This window comes from Callorhinus ursinus, unplaced genomic scaffold, assembly GCF_003265705.2.
Source record: "Callorhinus ursinus isolate GAN/ISIS: 27379988/994484 unplaced genomic scaffold, GSC_fseal_2.0 scaffold11, whole genome shotgun sequence".
Taxonomy (NCBI): domain Eukaryota; kingdom Metazoa; phylum Chordata; class Mammalia; order Carnivora; family Otariidae; genus Callorhinus; species Callorhinus ursinus.
Window position 1 is genome coordinate 16252529 of NW_027397073.1, and position 24581 is coordinate 16277109.

Here is a 24581-nt window from a genome sequence, read left to right on the forward strand (position 1 = left end):
TAGCAGTGCCCCCCGGAATCCCTCTTTTCTTCCTCATTCTCCACATGTAACTTCTCTGCAAGTCCCGCCAGTTCCGCTTTTCCCCGTCTTCACACATCTTCAATGCCATGATCTTAACCCAAGCCACCATCAGCTGTGATGGTACCATGTTACAGCCTGCAAACTGGTTTCCTTGCTTCCAACCGGCAGCCCAACTGTCTTTTTAAAACATAAATTAATCCAGGGGCGCCTGGGTGGCTCAGCTGGTTGAGCATCCGACTTAGGATTTTGGCTCAGGTCATGACCTCAGGGTGGTGAGATTGAGCCCCACCACAGGCTCCACGCTCAGTGGGGAATCTGCTTGAGATTCTTGCTCTCCCTCTCCCCTCTTTCTCTCTAAATAAAATAAAAAAAATAAATTAATCCATACCACTCCTCTGATTAAAACCCTCGACTGACCTACTGTACTTCGAATAAAGTCTACACTCCTTATCATGGTCACAAGGTCTTACGTAAACTGACCTCTCTAACCTCGTCCCCTCCCGTCCTCCTTGCTCCAGCCACACTGGTCCTCTTTTCGGAAGCCACGCTATTTTCTACCTTTTTACTTACTAGTCCTCTGCTGGATTTCCCCTCCAACCCCCTACTGTTTCATGGCAGGCTCTTTCTTTCTCATAATCTAGGTCTCTAGCTTCTCTGGGAAACGTCTCTAAACTAGATAACCCCCACCCCCACTTCTCGACTACATTCACCCCACTTTGTGGTCTTCACTGCACTAACCATCTGAAGTCCCTGTGTTTTCTTGTCTTCTCACCTACTAAAACAGAAGCTTCCTGAGAGCAAGGACCTTGTTCGTCTTAGTCACCAGTTTACCCAACACTCAGAACAGTGCCTGGCGTATGGTGACACAGTGAGTGTTCCACATGTATTTGTTGGATGACTGTGTATCATCACCATAATAAAACAACTATGGTAGCAATTTACTGCTTTATATCTCTAACCTTCAAAATAACCAGATGTATTAGATATTAGTTAGATCTATGTCACAGTGAAGAAAATGAAGTAGTTTGCAAAAGATCACTCAAATTACCTTGAGTAAACTATTTAACTTTTCTGAGACCAATTTTTTTCCCATTGTAAAATAGCAGAACCAAAATACAAACCTAGGTTTTTTGGGGCTTTAAAATCCCCCTGCTTTTGTCAATCCAGTGATTTTTGCCCCCCTCCACCTTTATGGAAGTATGCTCGACAAACGAGAGTTCTATACATTTATAGCATTACCATGTGATAATTTAATATACATATACATTGTAAAGTGATTACCACTGTTGACTTAATACACTTATCACCTCACATAGTTATCATTTTCCAGTGATTTTTTTTTTTTAAGATTTTATTTCTGAGTAATCTCTATGCCCAACATGGGGCTTGAACTCACAACTCTGGGATCAAGAATCATACGCTTGGGATGCCTGGGTGACTCAGTCGGTTAAGCATCTGCCTTTGGCTCCGGTCATGATCCCGGGGTCCTGGGATCGAGCCCCACCTTGGGTGCCCTGCTCAGCGGGGAGTCTGCTTCTCGCTCTGCCTCTGATTCCCGCTCCCCCGCCCCTGCTCTTGTTCTCTCACTCACTCTCAGATAAATTAATAAAACTTAAAAAAAAAAAAAAGAGTCACACGCTCCACCAATTCAGCCAGCCAGGCACCCCCCCAGCGATTCTTAATGTCCCTCCCAAGCTGATCTTCTGCCACATGAGCCTCTCTTACTGAAGGGAAAATGTCAAGCAGAGTGCAGTGTCTTGCACCATGGCAGTGCTTATAAACTGACCATGGCAAACATTCTCTATTATACAGAGACAAGAGTGATGGAAATTAAAAGGCTTTCTCCCTAGAGTGTCTTACAAAGAAACGAGTAACTTTAATGGACATAGGGCCCATAAGGCCAGGATATCCTAAAAGGTGTCCTTCTTTTGTGTGGGAGACGAGACTATATGCTTTCTAATGTACGTTCAAGCTCAGTTTACACATCTGTCCTGGACCATCCATTTCACTAGTCTAGTCTTCAATAAACAAGCAAATAAATACACGCATTTATTACTTAATGCTTCAAAGACTGAGAATTGAAAGGCACAATGTGATTTGGAAACCGCCCTTGGTGAGCAGTAAAGACAAGAAGTCGCAATACCTCCCATGCCTTAACCACACAAATTTCCTTCCTCCCACATAGTTTTGTGCGGCAGGGAACCATGGTCAACCTGTAACCACCCTCGCGGGGCGCCCACTAGTCAGAAGGTGCTGAACAAAGGTAAGGAAAGAAGATGGCACAGAGCTATGGCGGGTGAACCAAGGCATACAAATGAAAGTTCTATTTTAAAGGGTGAATGCACAGTTTCCTGGCAAACAAGCCTATTTTCAGATAACATCTGCAAAGAAGTCAAAGAGGTTACTTGATTTCCTGTAAACCGGGGAGAATCTGAGCTAGGTACGATGGAACATGAGGATCGTTCATTCAACACACACCTATGGAGATCACAGATTCATGATACTGAACAATAAAACTAAAAGCCTGCTGGAATTTCAAAACAGTAAGTCAGGGTGATTCTTGACAGGAGGATTCACCATAGCTTCCCTTTAAGTTACCCTCTCTCAGGATGCACTTAAAAAATTTTTTTTTAAAGATTTTGTTTATTTATTTGAGAGAGCGCGAGCGAGAGAGCACAAGCAGGGGGAGTAGCAGTGGGAGAGGGAGAAGCACACTTCCCACTGAGCAGGGAGCCCGATGTGGGGCCTAATCTCAGGACCCCGGAATTATGACCTGAGCCAAAGGCAGCAGCTTAACCAACTGAGCCACCAAGGCACCCCATGGATGCATTTAAATATTGATATAACTTACAAACAGCTGTTCCAGGAACAGGTCTAGTGTATACATGACAGTACATCTGTTTTCAGAGGCTGCAAACCAAAAATTTCTTTCCAGCAGCTTCTATCTTAAACTCTTCCTCAGAGTTATTCTAAAAATTTCTAAGCTATCATTGAAAAGTGCCTCATCCTGTCCCAGAATAAATACCATTTCTCTCCCTCTCTCTTCAGTATCCCCTCAACACAACCAAAGCATGTCCATGTATGTCCTTCCTACAAGTCAGTTTACATTTGCACCTCCTGTGGCTAAACCCAGTTTCCTCGTCATAGCCCCGATGCTTCCATATTGCCCAGGGACCCTGAACACCTCAGGGCTGACACACATTCTTTCAGACGTCACGACTCCCTTCCTATCGCTCTCCTCCCCCTCTGTCCTTAATTCCCATCCATACCATCACTGCCTCTTCCACTTCTTGATATTTTCCTTTCAGAAATTTCCGTCACTCACACAACAAGTTCTTTATAAAAGAGGATCTAATATGAGTATTTTTTAATTTGGCAAGGACAAAAAATTGCAGTCCACAGGTCAAAGAGGCAACTGGGAGACTAATTCATCACCAAGTTCCTGAATAACCCAGAAATTTCCTAGCATGACAGAAATGACATTGAGTTCGGGTCAGGGTCAGCAGACCTGGGCTCTAATGCGCTTTTGTCAGTAACTGTGACTCTGGCTAAATGATAACCAGTGGAAATCTCATTTTCTACACAAATCTTTGCTCACATTTAAAATTTAAATGTTCATAATAGCACAGTTCTGTTCCTTCACAGAACTATAAAGATAAGATGGTTCTGAACTAAAGGTATGTTGGAAATTAGAGAATAATATTCAACAATCTTGGTTCCTGTCTTTTTTTTTTTTTCAAAGATTTTATTTATTCATTTGAGAGAGAGAGAGAGAGTATGAGAGGGGAGAGGGAGAAGTAGACTCCCCACTGAGCAGGGAGCCCGCTGCAGGGATTGATCCCAGGACCCCAGGATCATGACCTGAGCCAAAGGCAGACGTTTAACCGACTGAGCCACCCAGGCGCCCCTTGGCTCCTGTCCTAATGACAAAAAAGGTGTGGGGCAAGTGGAAAAGGTGCCACTGAAGAGGTCTCAGCCAGAGCGGCCTGGTATGTATGGAGAGTGAAGAACCTTTTATATAAAGAAAGAAATAAAATAACATCACAGAACTAGAGTTGGAACCCTGGGATTCATCTAATGAAACCCATACATAAAATGTTAATTCTCTCTAAATATCCCCTATCGTCTGGCTTCTGCTTAACCAATTCCAGGCCAGGGAATGACTTCCTTGGCAGCCATTTTGTGATCTGCATAACTACCCTAACTGATGGAGCCTGTAATCTCTCAAAATGTTTTCACTTAAAAAAAAGAAACAGGAACATCTTGAACTGCACATTGGGCTCAATGACATTTGCGAAGTACAGAGATGCCAACGTCATTTGCCTTGGGACCAGGATTTTTGACCCTTTAATGAAAAAATAAAGGTCTAAAAAATCATTACAGACTTTTGGTTCAAACAATTTCAGCACACTCATTTAATGCTCCCACTCCCCTCCAATTCCCACTGGAATGACCAAAAGAATAAAATATGGAAACAATCAGTGCTGGGAAATGGGCATCGGGAGCAGCTAGCCATCCATGTGCTGTGAGAAAGCCCAATTAGAGAGAAAGCAGAAGCTCAATCCTATGGAGCTCCTTTAGAAAATATATTAAGTGTCAAAGCCCACGGAGAGCAAGAATTTAGGGATGAGTTACCCTTAGCTTAGATCCCATCCTAAGTGAGGGACCACGGAGGCTGACTCCTAATCAAGGGAATCGTTCTAGTTAGAGGCAGGGGAATGCTGCCCCAGCTATTGCTGGGCTACCAAAACAAATACATAAAAGAAACTCAGTTTCTCAGAAAAACAGAGAAACTCCTCATTATAGACATCTCCCATGGCTATCTCTGGCTGTCAGCCCTCAAACAACCAGAATGGAATGGGGCAAAATAAAACTAAAATAAATCTAAAGTTTCCTCTTCTTCCTGCATTTAGGTCTGAAAGGTCTGTTCAGAGGCTCACAGCACCTTTGACAGAACTCACCACCCTCACCAAAAGCAGACCTCTCTATAGAGACAACGAGAGAAAAGTCACTGGACTTTCTGTGGAATAAGAACTAATGTCCTCCTATGAAACTGTCTTACTACAAAAAAAGAGAGAAAACATGACAATATTTCCTTTTTTTTTTTAAGATTTATTTATTTATTTGAAAGAGAGACAGAGAGAACACAAGCAGGGGGAGAGGAAGAGGAGAAGCAGACTCACCGCTGAGCAGGGAGCCCGACATGTGGCTCGATCCCAGGACCCTGAGATCATGACCTGAGCTGAAGGCAGACACTTAACCAAATGAGCCACCCAGGAGCCCCAACATTAAATATTTCTATATTGTATTTTCACCAAGATACAGGAATACACTGAAAAGGAAAACCCAAAGATCAGATAAGACTTGTTCCACTTGTGTTTACGATTGTGTTGGATGTGATCACTTACAGGTTTGTCTTTCCTGTCTACGAACTTTTCCTAGGCGAGAATTTTGGTTCTAGTCATCTTTGAATCACAGTACCAAGTGCAACGTCTGGAATAGCAAAGGTACTGGAAACCAGTAAGTGTTTACTGAATGAATGAGTAAAGTCTTAAAGTTGATTCTATCAGAGCTTACCTTCTTAAGTACAATAGTTTTTATTCTCAATATCCTTATTAAAAATTAAAATTTTCTCTATAATTCTTATACTTTATTCTAATATCTGCAAATACAGTAAGTTTTAGATTATTCACATAAAATGCACATAGAAAGCTAACAGTAAATTACCTCTTCCTGAAATTACTGAGCTTTATCAGATCCTAAAATATGTCCTCAAAATGAATACTTAATATTGAAGAAACAACTGATTCCCAATGGACATTATACAGCTAATATGAGATAAAACTTCACAGAAACAGTGAATAAGTGTTAATATAGAAATGTTAACATAGAAACTGCTTTCCTTTTCCTGGTCTCCCCTCAAATACAAGGAAGTCCTAGGGGATAACTCTGAAAAAGCTTGTAGGCCAAATACCAGAATGATCTATATGGGGAACACTGATGGTAAAGTGCTAATCCTACTATGTGGAGAAAAACACAAAGAGCAGAAATGGATCTGTCAAGGGATTAGATTACTGATGTTTATTAGGTTGGCTCTGTATTCACTGCTGGTTTGTCAAAAATTAAAATATTGCCAAAAATTTCAGGCAGATCGTTATACATAAACAAACATGTGACTCAATTTCAGGAAAGCCCAGTGTCATGCATGGGAAACTGAAAATGTGGAAGCCCGAGATCTGAGGCGAGTGATCCCACCACAGATCAGGAGACAGGAAGCCTCTGTGGCTGCCTTGAGGCCATTCCATATGGCATTCATGTAACTCCTCCAACTCTGCCAGGTAGAGAACACTTACTCTCATTTTATAGACTTGGCAACCAGAGTCACAGTGATTAGCGTAATTACTGAAAAAAGATAATGAGATATACAAGTTAGATTCACTTCCTGGAGAGGTTTCTTAAGTTTTCAGAGGCCCTGGTATGGTATTCTAGGAAGTATGAGAACTTAGTAGCTAACTGAGTGCCCCAACTGGCAGATTTCAATCGTCACAACTCTTGGGTAATATTCAAGGCACTGGGGATATAAAAGTTAACAAATGTCACCTTATGAAGAAGTTCACTGATTGGTGACAAACAACAATTTCATCTAGACATAATTACTCCTACCCCAGACCTCTTGGTATAAAGAGGCACTGAGGAACAGATGTCAAGCATCCAACGCAACGTGCAACTCAAAGGAGGCACCTATTTTATCATCACCTTAGGCCTTGGGAAGCAGAGGATGATCTGAGAGTCCAAGTTTCCTGACTTGTAATCTAGGGTCCTTTTCCTTTGTAGTGGACTCTTTGGTTATCTTCCTAGCATCTGTTACTCCCTTCCAACAGGCCCACTTTTGTTTAGTATCCTATGTGGTTTCTGGAAAGCTGACTCAACCCAACTCTGCTCCTGCCTCTAAGCCAGCAAATGGGTACATTCCATCTCCCTTGCCACAGTGACAGGTATAGGGATAGGCATGTCATTAAAACTAGTTAACTAGAGGGAATCTTATGATTTTTGCTGGGACAAAGATGAATGCAAGTCAGTAGAGATCTTGCCACTATGCAAAAAGTCACTCTTGGAAGGAAGCCAGTAACAAGAAAGGAGGGGCAAAGATGAAAACAAACCAATTCTTTGAAAACAGGGCTGTCCTCAGCCTCTCTTGAAGCCCAGCCTGCTTCAAGACTTTTCAGTTAGAAGATTCCCGAAACCCAGAACTGACAAAAATAAGATCTGAATTATAATTTTAGGTTTCTCATGTTACCTTCAAAATATTATCACAAGTAGGCTGGTTATGTAATAAAAACTACATACATCAAAACCATGTAACACAGAGAGCATGAGTCCTTAGACCATGGCCCTCCCAACCTTGACTGGCTTCTCTGCTTCTGGTGGAATCTATAATGGTGAACTGGACCCGAGAAGGGAGGTCTGCAGTGCTGCTGTCATCATGTGACTCAGACCACATGGTCTCTCCTGCCTGACACTGTTGCAGGGGACCAACTCTATCTGTAGCTGTGCAGACAAGGGGCTGTTTCCTTTTCTTCACATCTGACCTTGCAAGTGAGAAATCTCACTCAATATTGGTATATTCAGAAAAAAAATCACGGTTGAATCAATCAACATTTCAAAAGCATCATGTTGGTGAAATACTTAATAAAATATCTGCCATATTTGCTTGATCTCACTTGTATACATACATACATATTAATAAATATGTTTGGCTGCACTATTCCTCCCTTCCTCCCTTTCTTCATTTCAAAGTATACTCTACCCCCAATATGGGGTTCGAACTCACAACCTCAAAATCAAGAATCGCAGGTTCCACTGACTGAGCCTTGGCTGCCCTATTTCAACATTAGTTATAGAAATCCTACCCCTAGGGGCGCCTGGGTGGTTCAGTTGGTTAAGAGTCTGCCTTCGGCTCAGGTCATGATCCTGAGGTCCTGGGATCGAGCCCCCACATTGGGCTCCCTGCTCCGCGGGGAGCCTGCTTCTCCCTCTCCCTTTGCCCCTCCCCCTCCCATGTCCCTTCGTGCTCTCTATCCTGCTTTCTCTCTCTCAAATAAATAAGTAAATTCTTAAAAAAAAAAAAAAAAAAGAATCTTACCCCTAAATACTTTACCTTTTCTTTTTTTAAAGTAGGCTCCACATCCAATGTGGGGCTTGAACTCACGACCCTGAGATCAGAGTTGCATGCTCTCCCATTGAGCCAGCCAGGCGCCCCATCCCCTCAATACTTTAGCACGCATCTCCTTGGAATAAAGACATTCTTCTACAGACTACACCACCATTATCACATGATAATTCCCTAATACCTAATATACATGGTAAATTCAAATTGCTTTACTTGTCTCCAAAATATCTTCTATAGTTTTTTTTTTAATATATTTTTAAATTTATTTGACAGAGACAGACACAGCGAGAGAGGGAACATAAGCAGGGGGAGTGGGAAAGGGAGAAGCAGGCTTCCTGCCGAGCAGGGAGCCTGATGTGGGACTCAATTCCAGGACCCTGGGACCATGACCTGAGCCGAAGGCAGACGCCTAACAACTGAGCCACCCAGGCACCCTATAGCTGATGTTTTTGAACCACAATCCAATCAGTGTTTTTGCATTGTATTTGCTTTTTATGTGTTCCTTAGTCTCAACCTGGAGGAAAAAATTAGTCTCCATATGTTTACATTTTCCAAAAATATTTAATACAATTCATTGGCAAATGAGATATTTTCCTCTAAGTTTGTCTCCATGAACTCCTGGAGAATAGACCTCAGAGAAGAACCTACCTGGGGGGCTAAGAAGCAGAAGAACCTCTGTGTGCTCCATAGTTTGCAGGAAGTCACTCAGTTCCATGACCGTACAACCTTTCTCACCCAACAGCTTCAGTAAACATAAGCTTGGACTTCCTTCAGGCTCCAAGACCTTAAGAGAACACTGCTCCAAGTCCAGGCAACTGCAAACAACAGATTTAATTCAAATCAATAGTTTTCTCCAACATGATATGCCTGCTCTATGTCTGGCATGATTGTAGGTGTAGGGATAAACCATGAGTCGCTGAGTGGTGAAAAGTTATTTCCATTATGAGTGCTACTGTCCTTTCCTCCTTCTGTCATCATAGGGAATTCCTCTTTATGCCCTTCTCCAACTCAGCTCCCGAGACTACTAAATGAGAAGATGAGAGAAATCCTGTAACAGGATGTGAGAGAAATTTGGCTTTGATGTTGATCAAAATTTTTACCTTTAATTTGGGACTATGGATTAGGAAGATCAGATACATTTCTCTACTTGTTCTTCTGCTTTTATTAAGCATTATATGACCCAAAAAAGAGGCACAGATCTTTGAGACATCTTGAAAGATGAAAAAACTTAACATACAGTATTTTGTATTAGTAAAGTAGTGTGCCTACATATGTATCCATACAATAAAGATACAGAATAGTGTTTGTTCTGCATGATACTATTTTTATTAGTAAGAATATGTGTTTGTTCTTATATGTACGGAGTTAACCTTGAAAAGACAGCCAAGAAACTAGTAGCGATTTTCCTACAGAGGGGGCCGGAGCAGGAGAGCTCAGCTGGACGATTCAACTTTTCACTATAAACCCTTTTGTACTGTCGGACTTTTTACTACATGTGCTCATTTTTTCAACAAATTTAAAAGACTATTAGTGACATTCAAAGTACTTCTAAGTACCTAGAAATACCCTAACACAGGGGCAAGACAAACGCTGGTCTGTGGGCCAAACCCACCCAGTCACCTTGTAAACGGTTTTGTTGGAACACAGCCACGCTTGTTCACATACACGTTTACAAAGGTGGATGGCTGCTTTCCTGTTAGAACAGCAGAGGTGAGCCGTTGGTCTGCAAAGCTGAACAAGTTGGCTGACTTCTGCTCCAAAGAATCTACTTTCTGTCTCATTGTCCTTTTGTTCAAACTATTTTTTTTTTATTATCACTATTTAACATACATAACAAATTTCCTTTTCAGTGTTACTGTGTTCAGTAGGCATATACAAGGTTAGAAAGACAGGCTAAGATCAGACTACAGAAGGCCATAAATAATGGGACAAGGAGTATGGACTTCATTTCACAGAAAGGGAAAGCACAAGTATGAAACATTCAAGAGAAGAAAAACAGTATAAGTTAAACCAAACAATCAAAACAACAGAAAACCCCCCAAAATCTTCCCAAAGATGACGTAATGTATGGTGATTAACATAATAAAAAAAATCTTCCCAAAGAGACATAACCACTAACAAAGGCCAACCAAAGTCTTTAATCTTCATGATATACTGCAGAATTCGCACATCACACACCTTTGCAGCAACCTCTCCCTTTCCTTCCAATTTGTAGTCCAATATAAACTTTAGCTTCTCTGTGAGGTTCACCCAGACCACACAAGTCCCCCAAACACACGTTAGACATATCTCCTGATGGCACTTACCTTACATATTAAAGGTTGACAAATTTCTTTCTTTTTTTTTTTTTTTTAAAGATTTTATTTATTTATTTGACAGAGAGAGAGAGAGCACAAGTAGGCAGAGAGGCAGGCAGAGGGAGAGGGAGAAGCAGACTCCCCGCTGAGCAGGGAGCCTGACGCGGGGCTCGATCCCAGGACCCTGGGATCATGACCTGAGCCGAAGGCAGCCGCTTAACCAACTGAGCCACCCAGGCGCCCCGACAAATTTCTGTAAAGTGCCAGAAGGAAAATATTTTAGGCTTTATGGGCCATATAGTCTATTGCATGTTCTTCTTTCTTATCTTTTGTCTTACAATTTTTTAAATATGAAAACCAATCTTAGCCCATAAACTGCAAAAACAGGGGCAGTGGCCCAAATCTGGCTCAGGGATCATTGTTTGCAGACCCCTGTTCTCTATGTCTCAGTTGACACAATTTTGCCTTAAAACCATGAGCTTTTCGGGGCGCCTGGGTGGCTCAGTCGATAAGTGTCTGCCTTTGGCTCAGGTCATGATTCCCTGCTCAGCGGGAAGCCTGCTTCACCCTCTCCTGCTCGCCCCTGCCTGTGTTCCCTCTCTGGCTGTCTCTTTCTCTGTCAAATAAATAAAATCTTTAAAAAATAAATAAATAAAACCATGAGCTTTTCTTTCATAGGCATGTTCTCTACCTAACTAGATTACAGTACTCCTTGAAAACAGAAACCCTGTATTTTTAACCCCTCAATACCTAAAATCTGTCTTGCCCATATTAATTATTCATAACTGAATGATTACTGCATGAATTTCAATCATAACTAAAAAGGCTGGAGGACTGGATAGATGGAAAGGGTCAGACATAACAGTATCACAGCTGTGCCAGATGCAAGGTGAGCAAGTTTTCATACGACTTGGAACATTCTTTTCCTTTTTTAGAGGGGGGGGTGGGGGAAGAGGGAGAGAGAGAGAATCTTACGTAGGCTCCATGGTCAATGCAGAGTCCAACACGGGGCTCGATCTCAAAATCAAGAGTCGGAAGTTTAACAGACTGAGCCACCCAGGCACTCCTGGAATAGTCTTAATCCACATTCCTTTTGATCAGTTTTATTAAAAGGCTACCATAGCATTTATATAATGGTCACTCAAGATTTATAATTCTGTGGTGAAGCTGGTAATCTCATAACTTTAGAAAAAAAATGTATCCAACCAAAATAATTTCAATACTAGTATCATCTCTCTCATAGGACTGTTAGAATTAAATTAGATAATCTATGCTAGAAGTATGTAGCAAATAACAAACACTCAATAAAAGTGAGTTCTTATTATGCAATAAAAACATGGGATATTAAAAGAACAATAGTTTCTTAATTATGCTGATTTCTGAAACTGTTTTCCCTTTTCCTTAAAAATGTTTTTGAGTAGTTACTGGTTGGGTAATCTGATCATGTCCTTCAAGGCCTCCTGTCTCTATACTCACTAGGTGTTCCTTCTAAGCGTCTCAGTTAAATGTGTATATTCCATACTCTCTTTTTGTTAAATGTGAATCATAATATAGGTCAATTGTTCCCAAATGCTGGACGGTAGACTAGTGGCAGCACAATTTGAAGCCCAAGGTAAAATGATAAAAACAAGGACAATAAGACTGCCTTTTACTCTGAGATGGTCTTTCCTATTTCTTAGTGTTAAAGCGTCCTCTCTCCTCTGAAATAATGGTGACTATGAAGACAACAACGAAAGCTGCAGATGCCCGCCACTCCTCTACTCTGTAAAATTTTCTTTCCTTAGTCCCTGTAACACCCAGGTCAAGAAACCAGTATTAGAGACAATAGAAGGATTACCATTCTTTTAGATAATTAGAATATGAGATCTATAAAAACAGGGATGTTGTGTGCTAAATATTTTTTTTTTTTTATGATTCAGAAAGGTGGTTGGACTCTGGTACAAAAAATTCAGAAGCCACCTCACCAAATGCAACCAAGTGATGCTTTGATGTTTATACTGATATAGAAAAAAGCGAAAAACAATTTGACTTCTTTCTTCCAAATGAAGAAAGAGGTCGAGATGAAGGAGACAAAATTTTCCAATACAAGAGGCACAGGAGAAAAACAAGATTCTGTATCTCCTTTCCTTTTTTACTGATTTTCCGCCTGGGCACTGGCTTTCAGCTCAGATGATGCTTCTAAATACCCAGACTCTTTTTTTCCTTTTTTAGTTACATTCCTGTAAGACTGCTTTGAAGTGGTTTCTACCAGGCCTAATTTGGAATTTCTCATTTAAGTTAAAAGACTATTACCGAAAAAAATGGGCTTTGCCTCTAAGAAAATATATTTGTATTTCTCTTCACTTCATATATATATATATATATATATATATAAAATCACTTCAAAAAATATATAATCAAATAGAACACATCATACATCCCTTAGGGTACAAACCATGGCACTGCTTTTAGGTTCTTTTGCTTCTCTTCTTGGAACACTTACTCTTTGAAATCTCTATTCACTAATTCACTAACTACTTATTAATCATCTAAAATAGGCCAACTATTTTTCCTAGGTATTTAGGATACTGCAGCAAACAAAATTCCCTATCATCCTGGATTTTCCTACAAGATATAAACATACATATGCACGCAGAGGCAGACAAACAGAGGTGTGTGTGTGTGTGTGTCCATCCAATGGTTGTAAGTGCTCTGGAGAAAAGCAAAGCAGGGGGCTAAGTAAAGCTGGAGCAGATGTACGGGGTAATTTTAAATAATGTGATCAGAGAAGACCTCACTGAAGGAGGCGACCTGTAAGTAAACACTTGAGGAGGTAAAGTCACGCAGCTCACCTGTGGAGACGATCGCAGACTGAGGAAAAGGCAAGTACAAAGACCCTCCTGTGTTGAAGCCAAAAGCAAGAAAGCAAGTGTGCGGAAAGCACAGAAAGGGAGGAAGATTATGGGGTCCAAGAGACGACTGGTGGCTAACTAGTGTTTTTATCCTGAAACAGAAAAGCAATTAAAGGGTTTTGAGCAGAGGAAAGGTAAGACCCGACTGGATGTTTCAAAAGAGTATAAATTCTCACTGCTATGCTGAGAACAGCCGGGGGGCAGAGGCAAAGCGGGAGGAGAAGTTAGGCGGCTACTGGAATGATCCAGGTGAGAGAGGGCAGTGGCTGGCCCAGGGCTGGGGCAGCGGCGGTTGGATTCTGGATGCACACTGAAGGCATAGCAGATGCGGATCACTGATAAAACGGACGTGGTGTGTAAAAGTGGAGTCAGGAATAATTCTGAAGTTTTGGGCCTGCGTATTCGGAGGGGTGCAGTTGCCATTTCCTGAGATAAAGAAAACTGAATGAAAAACAGGTCTGTGGGAAAAGACACGCTAAGTTTTGGACACGCTACGCTTAAGATATCTTAGTCATTCATGAGGAGATGGCAAATCAACATCTGCAGGAATGAATCCAGGGGGTTCAAAGCAAAGAGATGGACTGAAGATACAAACTAAGAGGAATCTACCTAAGTATGTATAGTCCTGAGACTTAAGGATACACCGAGAAGGGGACTGGGTGGAGACACGTAGATAAAGAGACACAAAGCCTGGATCTGACGGCACTCCAAATTTCAGACACCGAAGAGACAGGCCGGAGAGACAGAGACAGGAGAAGATCCTTTGTTCCAGCTCTGCACACGTTCTCATTCTTATCACAAACTGCAGCAAGGCAGAAGTCTGCAGCTACAGAACACCTTCTGTACAGCAGGTGCACAGGGATGCTTTTCCTTGGTTCGTGTCCCAAAGCCCCCTTCCTCAGCTCCCTCCTGCATGGAGTCCAGGCAGTGTTAGAGCCTCCCGAAAGCTCTGTCACCTTCAGGGTGTGGTGGGCAAGACACTCAGAACCTGCATCTGTCTGCACTGATGGCAAAGGCTGTTCAGTATCAGGGCGGTCTGGAATGGAATTAGGGCTGAGATTGTATTTAGGGCACTCCCGTATGCACACGGTTGTGGGAAACTAAACTGGAAGCCAGGACTGATTCTGAGTCACCCATAATCGTATGAAGACATTTACAATTACTCCTAATCCCTGATGGACAGTTTAGGATGGACTCTTGGGGTTTCTTCATCAAATTCTCATCTATTTGAGGAAACATGTATAGAGTGAGAAAAAAATGTAAGAAACAATAGGCAACCTTGGAAGATTTTAGGGGAAAAAAGTCCACCCCCTCATGGGAACTGTTGTCCACTTGGACCCTCCCACTTCAGTTCCTCGGTCTGACACTAGAGAAAAATACCTCTGGGACTTTCTGCTATCCTAGATGCTCTTCTAGTACCAGTATGAAATTACTCTGAAATAGCTTTTTTGTCTTAAACAGAGTAAGCATTGCCAGCTTACCTTGCCCCCTCACATGTCACTCGCCAGCCCCTAAGCTCCCAGTGCTAACCTTTTGTTATGCCAGTTTAATTCTGATTTCAGTGGGTATATGACTTTAATATTCCCCAATTTTCTAACCTGCAGGGGTGCCCCCACTCCCACCACCACTCACCTATTCTGAGCTAGTCTTCACCATCCTGGAAGACTGGTGAAATCCCATCTATTTCTTTTCAGACTTCCCACCCTGGAATTTGCCAGATTCCACGAATGCATGCCCTTTGTTGCCCGCGAGGCAACTGCCCTTCTCTCTATACTTCCTTCGCCAGAGATGTGGCCTCAGACTTTTCTGTTAGTTTGCCAAACAAACCATTCTGTAGCCTTCGGCAAAACCTGACTGAAAGCTTGGGGAGGAACACAGAACACCTGATGTCAGGTATCCACTACTTCAGCCAGGCTTCTTCAGTGGCAGGGCCTTCCTTTCTTCTCTTTCCTCCACTGTCAAATTAGGAGTCCTCACTCCCAGGCCCTCCTCAGGAAAGTCCAGAGCCTTCCCTAACTAGTGTACTAATCACAAACTAACCAATCACAGATCTGATGATCCGATCCCAAAGAAGACAACTTTTTACACTATTAAGTCTAGAAATTCAGAAATCTACAGACCTAGTGTAATAGTATTTTGAATTTTCTTTGCACAGCCCCTCTCCCTAAGAGAAACATGTTCTTTCCCAGAACAGAAAATTGTGCCATCTGTCTGCTCAATTTTGCAAGTTTACCACTTCTTAATTCCAACCTCACATCATTACTCCTCTCTGCGGCCAAAGAACCCTAAATCATCATGACCCTGGTTTAACCCCAAACTCTGAAACTCAAGGTTGTTGTGAGGGCTAAAGTAAGATAATGCATGTAAACACCTAGTGCACTGGTATATACTAAGTGCTCAATAAATGGTAACAATCCATTGTTATTATTCACACCCAACACAGCATTTAACATGTTATTTATGAATGTCCCAGAATAACAATCCATTACTAGAGACATCCTTGTGAATAGGAACTAAATATTTGTCATCTTTTTATCTTCTGGAACTTCCCGCTCATAATAGGCACTCAATAAACATAATTGTGAATGAATGGCTCCCCTCTCAAAAGTATTTATAGTGTCTAAGATAGGCTCTATGCATAACACACAGAATCTTAACTGATGCCTCCTCTTCGCAAGGAGTTTATAAGAAAGTGTACAAATAATTACAGTCCAAGGCAAAGTTTAGTCACATGAGAAGTTAAAAAAAAAAAAACTTCTAAGGGATTCCCAGGCAGACCAAAATCCTAACAATGGTATAAAGGAATGGTTCTTAGTGTGGTCTGGGCACCGCTAGTGCAGTTCCTGAGACCCTGTCACGGGATCTGCAAGGTCAAAACGATTTTTCACAGTAACACCGAGATGTTATTTATCGTTTTCATTCACTCCCTGAGTAAGTGTACATTGTGGAGCAACCAGTGTTACATGATCTGGGACAGTGCCACAGACTGAATGCAGAAGCACGAAAAAGAGGCCAGTTCTCTGCAATAAAGACAAGACATAGAAGAGATCTTCAAAATGTAAAACAAGGCCACTTTTCTAATTTTTTTGTTTTGTTTTGGAAAAGTTTGTTTTTCCACAAAAACATGTAATTTCTGTCAACATGTAACAGGTTATTCTTTTAAAATAAGTTAAAATTTTTAACGTTTCTTAGTTTTAATCTTTAACAGGATAAATATATGTGTGTAATACATAGAACCCACATTAAAAACTCTCTGGGGTCCTCAATAATTCTTCACAGTGTAAAGAAGTACCGAGACCAATAGTTCGCAGTTCCTATCCTGGGAAGAGGAAAATAGTTTTACTTCGAGCTCAGTGCTCACGGTGAAGTCAAGAAGAGGACCTGGTCAGTTGGTTTGATGGAGGAAGATGGTAGTTTTAGCATCAGCCTTTCCCATGATCAACCTCTCCTATGTAAAAACTTCCATGAAATCCTGCACCCAAGCTCTTCGCTTTCAGTCTCCCTTTACCTGCACTTCGCCTTCCTTAGGTCTTCCCGGTCTGTGCCCACATCCCGTTCTTTTGTACGCTAGGTCCTTTGGAATGACTGCCCTGTCCCAGTGGTTTGCACACAGTTTGCCTTCCCTCCAGATTCTTCTGGGTCGCCCCCCCCACTTCTCCCTTTCAGCTCACGGGGAGGAGGGTCCAACCTCGGATCTCTGGCATTCCCACGCTTTCCGGACAGAGATCCCCCTCCGCGCGCCTTTCACCGCAGCGGCCCCCGCACCACTCCAGCCGCCGGCGCGCCGGTCCTCCCACCCGGGTGCCCGCTCGCTCCCGCCCCGCGGGCCCCTGCCCCACGCCCCCCGCGCCCCCGTCCCTCACCTGAGCCGGAGGCGCCCCCGACTCCCCGCCACCTCGGCCAGCCTCCTCCAGCCCCGGCCCTCGGGCGCTCGGTCCAGGCTCCCGCTGAGTCTCCGCAGCAGCGGCTCCGGAAGGCGGTTGAGGGTCGCGCCAAACGAAGCGGGGAGCGGCAGCCCCGAGGGCGCGGCCGGAGACGGCTGCAAGGCCGGGGGCGGCGGGGCCTGCAGCAGCTCCCCGCACAGCGACCCGTCGGACGCCGGCGACCCCGCGACTTGTGCTGGTCCCCCCGGGCGCATCGCGGGCCTCGGCTCCAGCGCACCTTCCGCTCGCCCCCTCGCTCGCCCAGGCGCCGAGGAGGCAGGGGCGGAAGGACAAAGCCGTCTATGCCGCACCACACTCTGAGGAGGAAGCTCCGCTCCCCGCCCAGCCGAGACAGGTTTGCCTGGGGTAGCCGGGCAGGCGGGACACGCCGCTGCGCCGAGGGGGCGGGGCCTCTGGCGGGGCGGGGCCTCCGGCGGGCCGCCCCTTTGCGCGCGTGCGCGCGGCCGCGCGTTTCCTTCGCTTGCCGCCGCCGCCGCCGCCGCCGCCCGGTCGCGGAGGCGCGCGCTTCGGAGCTGGGGAGGTGGAGTCGGGCTGAGCAGGAAGGGTCGGGTGGTTGCCGCTGGGGGAGGAAGCGGTGCAGGAGCTACACCTGGGCGGCTCCACTTCGGCTAGGAAGCCTGCGGCGTCGAGGCTTCCCGAGACCGTGGGAGGAAGATTGCCTCACGCCGGAGACGGGAGCTCGCGGCTCTCCATCGCCGGCCCCAGCTGACTCAGTGATTTGCGTGTGCCGGCTCCCGCGTTGGGCAACCTCAGCGGAGGCTTCCTCGTTTTAGGGTTTGATGTGTATGGCGTTGCTAAGGGAAGTGGTTCCTAGACATCAGATACCTAATGGAAATTTGCTCGAAATCTGTGCCTAGACTTTTTTTTTTTTAACTGGGCGGCAGATCATGGAAATGATTGTTTTTAGCAATGATTGTTTTTAGCAGGAATTGCCTGGTTTCCTCCGAGTCAGACTGCCACCCATTGAAAACTAGAGAGTAGTTTGGGGCAAAAGCAAGCAACTTACGGAATGTGACCAGCCAGGTACTCTCAGACACAAGACTTCCTTGCCCAATTTCCGGTGCCATTAGCTTTTTCATCACACAGGACAACAGGATTTTCTGTAGCAATTTGGGCACTCAAATTCTCCCTAACTTCTGGCGAGATAGTTAATTGCTTCATACATTCTCCCATCACATTCTAGCACAAGCAATCACTGTACTTTTTCATCCGGTCTAAGTGCAGAGTTCAGAATGCAGTATAATGGCTAAGTGCACGACCTTTTACATCCAGAAAGATCTCCTGGACTCTAGTTTTATGACCTTGAATAAGTTACTTAATTCTCTGCCTCGTCTGTTAAAATGGGATTGAAAATATAGTAGTCTGTATAGAGTTGTTACCAGAATTAAGGGAGCTGATGTAAGTAAAGCATGTAACTCTGCTTGTCACATAGTAGATAACAAATGCTAGCTATTTATCCTTAGAAACGCAAAAGCTTGTTTCATATTGTTTGACTTGGTAAACCTTTCCCAATTACTTCTGGTGCCTTCCTGTTTCCTTCTTAGTCACTGAACATATAGGAGAGTCTATTAGCTGCATGTGCCAATTATGGAAATCAAGTCTTCTAGTTTTTATTGGTCTAGTCTTTATTAGTTGACTGGTCTTTTAAAATTGAGATTCAAGATTTCTTTTTTCTAAGTCTGCTATGTGCAAGGTATTGCTTATGCAGCTTCTCATATGTGCCTAAGGGTTAAAATGCACATCTCTCTTATTTACCCTGGGAGAATCATTCCCAATTTGATCTTTGTCCAATATAGCTCAGCTAGATACTAACCGTGTCCATCTGCTCCCATCTCCTCTTTGGCTTCTCCTCTCCTGCCAAGAGGACTGCCTCCCTCATTTCACTCTAGTCTGGGTCCTATTTTCCACCTTGCAATTTTATTTTATTTTTTTTAAGTAGGCTCTACCCCCAGCATGGGGCTTGAACTCATGACCTCGGATCAAGAGTCTCATGCTCTACTGACTGAGACAGCCAGGTGCCTCCTACCTTGCAGTTTTATAACCTATTCAGTCACCCCACCCACCACCCTCCAACCTCTACCATGGACTGACATTACATTTTATGATTGGTCTTTTTCTCCTCCTAATCAAATATTAATATATTATGTAATTTCACTCCCTGTGGTTCTCTTAAGGGGCATAATGGTTTAATAGGGAAAATTATGACCTTTAGAATTAGCCCTGAATTTGAATTTTGATGCTGCCACTTATTAGATACATGACTCTAGGCAAGTTACTTAACTTCTCAGCTTCAATTTCTACATCTGTAAAAAGCAGAAGATAATAGTACCTGCTTCAAATGATATTATGAGAATTAAATGAGAGATAATGTATACATATAAAAAGTGTCTGGGAGAAGTAGATGCAGGGTATATTAGTACTCTCAAAATTGCCACATTAATTTTGGGAACAAAATAATAAACAATAATTCAGCTTTCCTTTCCTATACCAACCATTACAATTATACACAAGAGAAAAATTGAGAGTGGAGATCTGGCTTTTAAATGCACCTTAAAATTTCATGCATATCGTTAGATGATGTACTTGGGAGTTCTTCCTCATTAGTTGAAAGTGGCATAGGTCTTTGTGAATCCAGACAGTGCAAAAAGCTTGTGGTTTCTTTCTATGGAAATCCATTGATGTAATCTTCAAAATACAAATCTGGAAACTGACTCATAGATTTCTCTTCCTTTACATGATTTGACTCTAGATGGTACTTTAACTAAAAGTGCCAGAACAACATGTTATTTCATATCTGGACAGGTGTTCAAAGGCCCAGTGCAGGAGAAAACCTGCAGGTCCTGGGATTGGTATACAACAGAGAGGAAGGAAGCAGGAGTCTTGTGACTTAAGTGGTACCCCTTGTCTTTCACCCTTATTCCATACCAGCACCTTTCATGTCCTCTGACTCAGCTCTGTGTTGAGGCCACTCGGTGTACCCTCAGATACAAGGTTCTCCACATCCACTGCAGCCCCTTCTTGCTGCCATCTCCCAAAAGATTAGGGACGTTTTCCCATTCTGATTTCACCTTTGGAATAGTAACTAAGTGTTGTAATAGTATTCCATACTTTCCCATCATAATGAATCATCCATAGCAAACTACATTTACTTGTCTAAATTCATTCATTCATTCGATCATTAACAAATATTTACTGATGCCTACCTTGTGCCAAACTCTGTGCCAAATACTGTTAAAGGATAGTTTTTATTAAGGCTTTTTTGGGGGAGGGCATAATTTTAGACTCACGGCAAAATTGAGGGGAAGATACAGATTTCTCATACACCCTCTGCTCCCACACATGCAACCCCCCGCATTATCAACATCCTGCAGCAGAGTGGTACACTTGTTACAACTAATGAACCTCCACTGATACATAACCACCACAAGTCCATAGTTTACATAAGGGTTCACTTTTGGTGTGGTACATTCTGTGGGTTGAGACAAATGTATATTAACATGTATCCACCATTATTGTATTATACGGATGGTATCTTCACTTCCCTAAAAATCCTCTGTGCACCACCTATTCATCCCTTTGCCCTTGAACTCCCATGAGACTATCAGTGGGTAGTTTAGCAGTGCTTTTTGAGGTGGAAGACATTCATGTGCAACACAGTCCCATCACTTTCACCACCTTTCCTTCTGATTCAAGAAAATAAAGCTCAGGGGCGCCTGAATGGCTCACTCGTTAAGTGTCTGCCTTCGGCTCAGGTCGTGATCCCAGGGTCCTGGGATCGAGCCCAGCATCAGGCTCCCTGCTCGGCGGGAAGCCCGCTTCTCCCTCTCCCACCCCCCCTGCTTGTGTTCCTGCTCTCGCTGTCTCTCTCTGTCAAGTAAATAAAATCTTAAAAAAAAAAAAGAAAAATATCTGAGCACTGGTATGATGATAGAAATAATTTTATGTATCATGATAGATACGGCATTGTCATAGGAAAAGTCTTGAATCAGGTCTAATTTATTATCTACAAAGCAAATCACTCAGAAACTGATACTTAAATGATCATTACTAACAAATCACTGGGGACACATTTCAGCTGAAGGTGGGAACTGCAATTGAGGCACTATTTCTCATGGCCATGAGACACTTTGTTGGGGTTTTCAAAAGAGTACTATTCATCCACCCAGTAGTGTTCAGACTTCGTGACAAAAACAACTGCATTGGGCTGCAATACAGTTAATGAAGGAAGTCACTCAATAATGTTTACCAACTACCAATTAGTACTCTCAGGATGTAGGAAGAACACCAGTGTGCCTCATCTTTGGCTTTACTTAAGAATCACATGAGGATGAGGCGTCTGGGTGGCTCAGTCGGTTGGGCATCCTACTCTTGATTTTGGCTCAAGTCATGTTCCCAGGGTCGTGGGATCAAGCCCTGCTTCAAGCTCCATGCTCAGCAGGGAGTCTGCTTGAGACTTTCTCTTTTTCCCTCTGCCCTTCCCCCCCACTCATGTGCTCTCTCTCTATTTATTTGAGAGAGAGAGAGAGAGAGAGCATGAGAGGGGGGAGGGCCAGAGGGAGAAGCAGACACCCCGCTGAGCAGGGAGCCCGATGCAGAATTTAATCCCGGGACTCCAGGATCATGACCTGAGCCGAGGGCAGTCGCTTAACCAACTGAGCCACCCAGGCGCCCCTAAAATAAATAAATCTTAAAAAAAAAAAAAAGAATCACATGAGGGCATGGCAGTTCATCAAAAAGTTAAATGTGCACTTTGGCAGCACATATACCAAAATTGGGATGATACAAAGAAGATTAATATGCCCCCTGAGCAAGGATGACAGCAAATTTGTGAAGCATTCCACATACATCTTTTTGTATCTATATGAGGTGATGGATGTTAACTAAACTGTTGTGACAATCACTTCATGATATATGTAAGTCAAATCATTTTGCTGTGCATCACTTACATCACAATGAAACGGGAAAAAAATTAGACATAGAATTACCATATGATCCAGCAATCCCACTTCTGGGTATATAGCCAAAAGAATTGAAAGCAGGCACTCAAGCAGATTATTGTACTCCAGTATTCGTAGCCTCATTATTCACAGTAGGCAAAAGGTGGACAGCCCAAATGTCCATTAACAAATGAATGGATAAACAAAATGTGGTATGTACGTGCAATGCAGTATTATCCAGCCTTAAAAAGGATGGAAATGCTGACACACGTTTACAACATGCATGAACTTAGAAAGCATTACATTAAGTGAAATAAACCAGTCACAAAAGGATAAATACTGTATGATTCCAATTATATGAGGTACCTAAAAGGGACAAATTCATAGAGACAGTAAGTAGAATAGAGGTTACCAGGGCTTGCAGGAGAGAAGGGAATGGGGAATTATTGTTTAATGAATACACTTTTTGTTTGGAATAATGAAAAAGTTCTGGAACTTGATAGTGCACAACATTGCATTGTGAATGTACTTCATGCTACTAAATTGTATGCTTAAAAATGGCAAAAATGGTAAATTTATGTTATATATAGTTTACCACATACACACACAAAAAGAATCACCCAAGGAACCTGAAAAACATACTGATACCTGGGCTATAGTCCTCAGAGACTCTAATTTTAATTGGTCTCAGATGGGGCAATAGTAGCTTTTAATGTATCCCTCAGGGTGTTCTAAGGTACAGTCAGGCTTAAGAAGGGATGCTCAATCTCCAGGGCAGTGAGGCTCAGCCTCGACTACACGTTAGAACCATTTGGGGCGTTTTAAAATACACTGATATCTGATCTTATGTCCAGGATTCTTATTTCACTGGCTTGGGGATCCTGCCTGGTCACTGCGATTTTTTTTTTTTCTGAATTCCCCATCTGATTCTAATATGCAAGCTAAGGCGAGAACCTTTGCTCTGGGGACACCCCAGGATCTCTGCCTTTCAGTCCACCTTGGGAGAACCAGTATTTCTGTCAGTGATGAAATCGGGGCGGGGTGCAGGAAGGACTTCTGATGAGAGTCGAAGGGCCAAAGGACACTTGATTCCTTCTCTTTCCCTCCACAGAGTCAGAATGTTAAAAATGGGAGAAGCAAAGACCAGTAGAGGGCCCAGGAGAAAAGGGTGAAAAAATCCATTAGGCTCACTCTTATGAGAGAGAAAGGCTCTTTATTCTTCTTGTAGGCATCTAGCTCCTAACAGCTTCTAACATGGGCAGTGTTCCCCGTCCTACCCCTCATCCCCCTTTGAGTTCCCCTCCCTCCCTAGGAGGGGCTCAGAGCTGACCTGCTCAACCAGGGTCCCAAAGAGCCAGGGCTGATAAGAGTATCCCAATCAAGGGGCTATATTGCTGGTGCATGAAAAACTGGCCGGCTTATCTTAAAAGAACATTGAGTTGGTAGACATACACCATCCTCTGAGTGACCCTGACTTACCTTCAGCCAGTTTTTTGTCACTTTTATCTTCTGTGGTATTTGTATTGCTGTTCTTCTATATACATGTTGGCTCATTCTGTTTATTAGGTCCTGTTGTATCCTGCTATGTTGTTTGGGAATGCCTTACTCCAACCCTAGGTCCTTGGAACCAAGGCCAACTAGACCAGGGGTGGCATGGGGATTTAGTCATGCAGCTGAAAGGCAATGTGTGATAAGGGTGGTCCCTAAAGATAGGAAGTATGGAGAGAGCAGATGAGACCAGTCCTGCTCTAGGCCTTGAGGTAAAGTAGTGGTTCCCCATTAATCTGTATCATTTCATCATGGCAGAATCCCACCATAGGGATTTTGGCTGGTCACTTGCCCAGTGGTGGTAAGTGCCTTTAATGTCCCCTATATCACATCCCTCTCTTCCATATATATGGCCCTTGGGAACCAACCCAACACTGGATAGGGGACTTCGGGTTCCAGAGTCTGGCTATCCCTTCAGGCACAGCAGACAAGGGACACAAATAATAGAACAGAACCTATGTTTTCTAGGAACCTATGATCTTGTTGAAGAGATAAATTATATAAACATGAAAAAGTGGCAGAACAACATGTTGAACCTTAGGATTTCTGTACTGTTAATGTACTCAAGCTCATTAATTTTCCAGAGACTTATCAAGGGCCCAGAAATGGGCCACGAACAGAGAGAAATAACCTTCTAGGATTAGGAATGGTGGACCCAGAGAGTTAAAGGAATCTGAGCAATGAAGGTATGATTATTTCCTGGATAATAATGGTATAACATATATTTTTTAAAATGTGGCAACAGTGATCATTCTCAGTTAATGACCCCATTA

The 24581-nt window shown here is 43.1% G+C and overlaps 1 protein-coding gene and 1 non-coding gene across 3 annotated transcripts in view; one reads left to right on the forward strand and one right to left on the reverse strand.

The window, feature by feature from the left end:
- Positions 1-17665, reverse strand: part of MALT1 (MALT1 paracaspase) — a 57472-nt gene extending 39807 nt beyond the window's left edge. For both annotated transcript variants that reach the window (XM_025886407.2, XM_073898116.1), the window contains exons 1-2: positions 17243-17665; positions 8840-9006 (exon numbers count right to left, since the gene is read on the reverse strand). In XM_025886407.2, the coding sequence (XP_025742192.1) occupies positions 8840-9006; positions 17243-17517 (442 nt within the window). In that variant the 5' untranslated portion in view covers positions 17518-17665. The remainder of the gene's footprint in view (positions 1-8839; positions 9007-17242) is intronic.
- A 4401-nt stretch (positions 17666-22066) lies between these two features.
- Positions 22067-22170, forward strand: LOC112835423 (U6 spliceosomal RNA). Its single transcript, XR_003211228.1, has one exon. It is a non-coding gene; the product is annotated as a U6 spliceosomal RNA (small nuclear RNA).
- The last annotated feature ends 2411 nt before the right edge of the window (positions 22171-24581 follow it).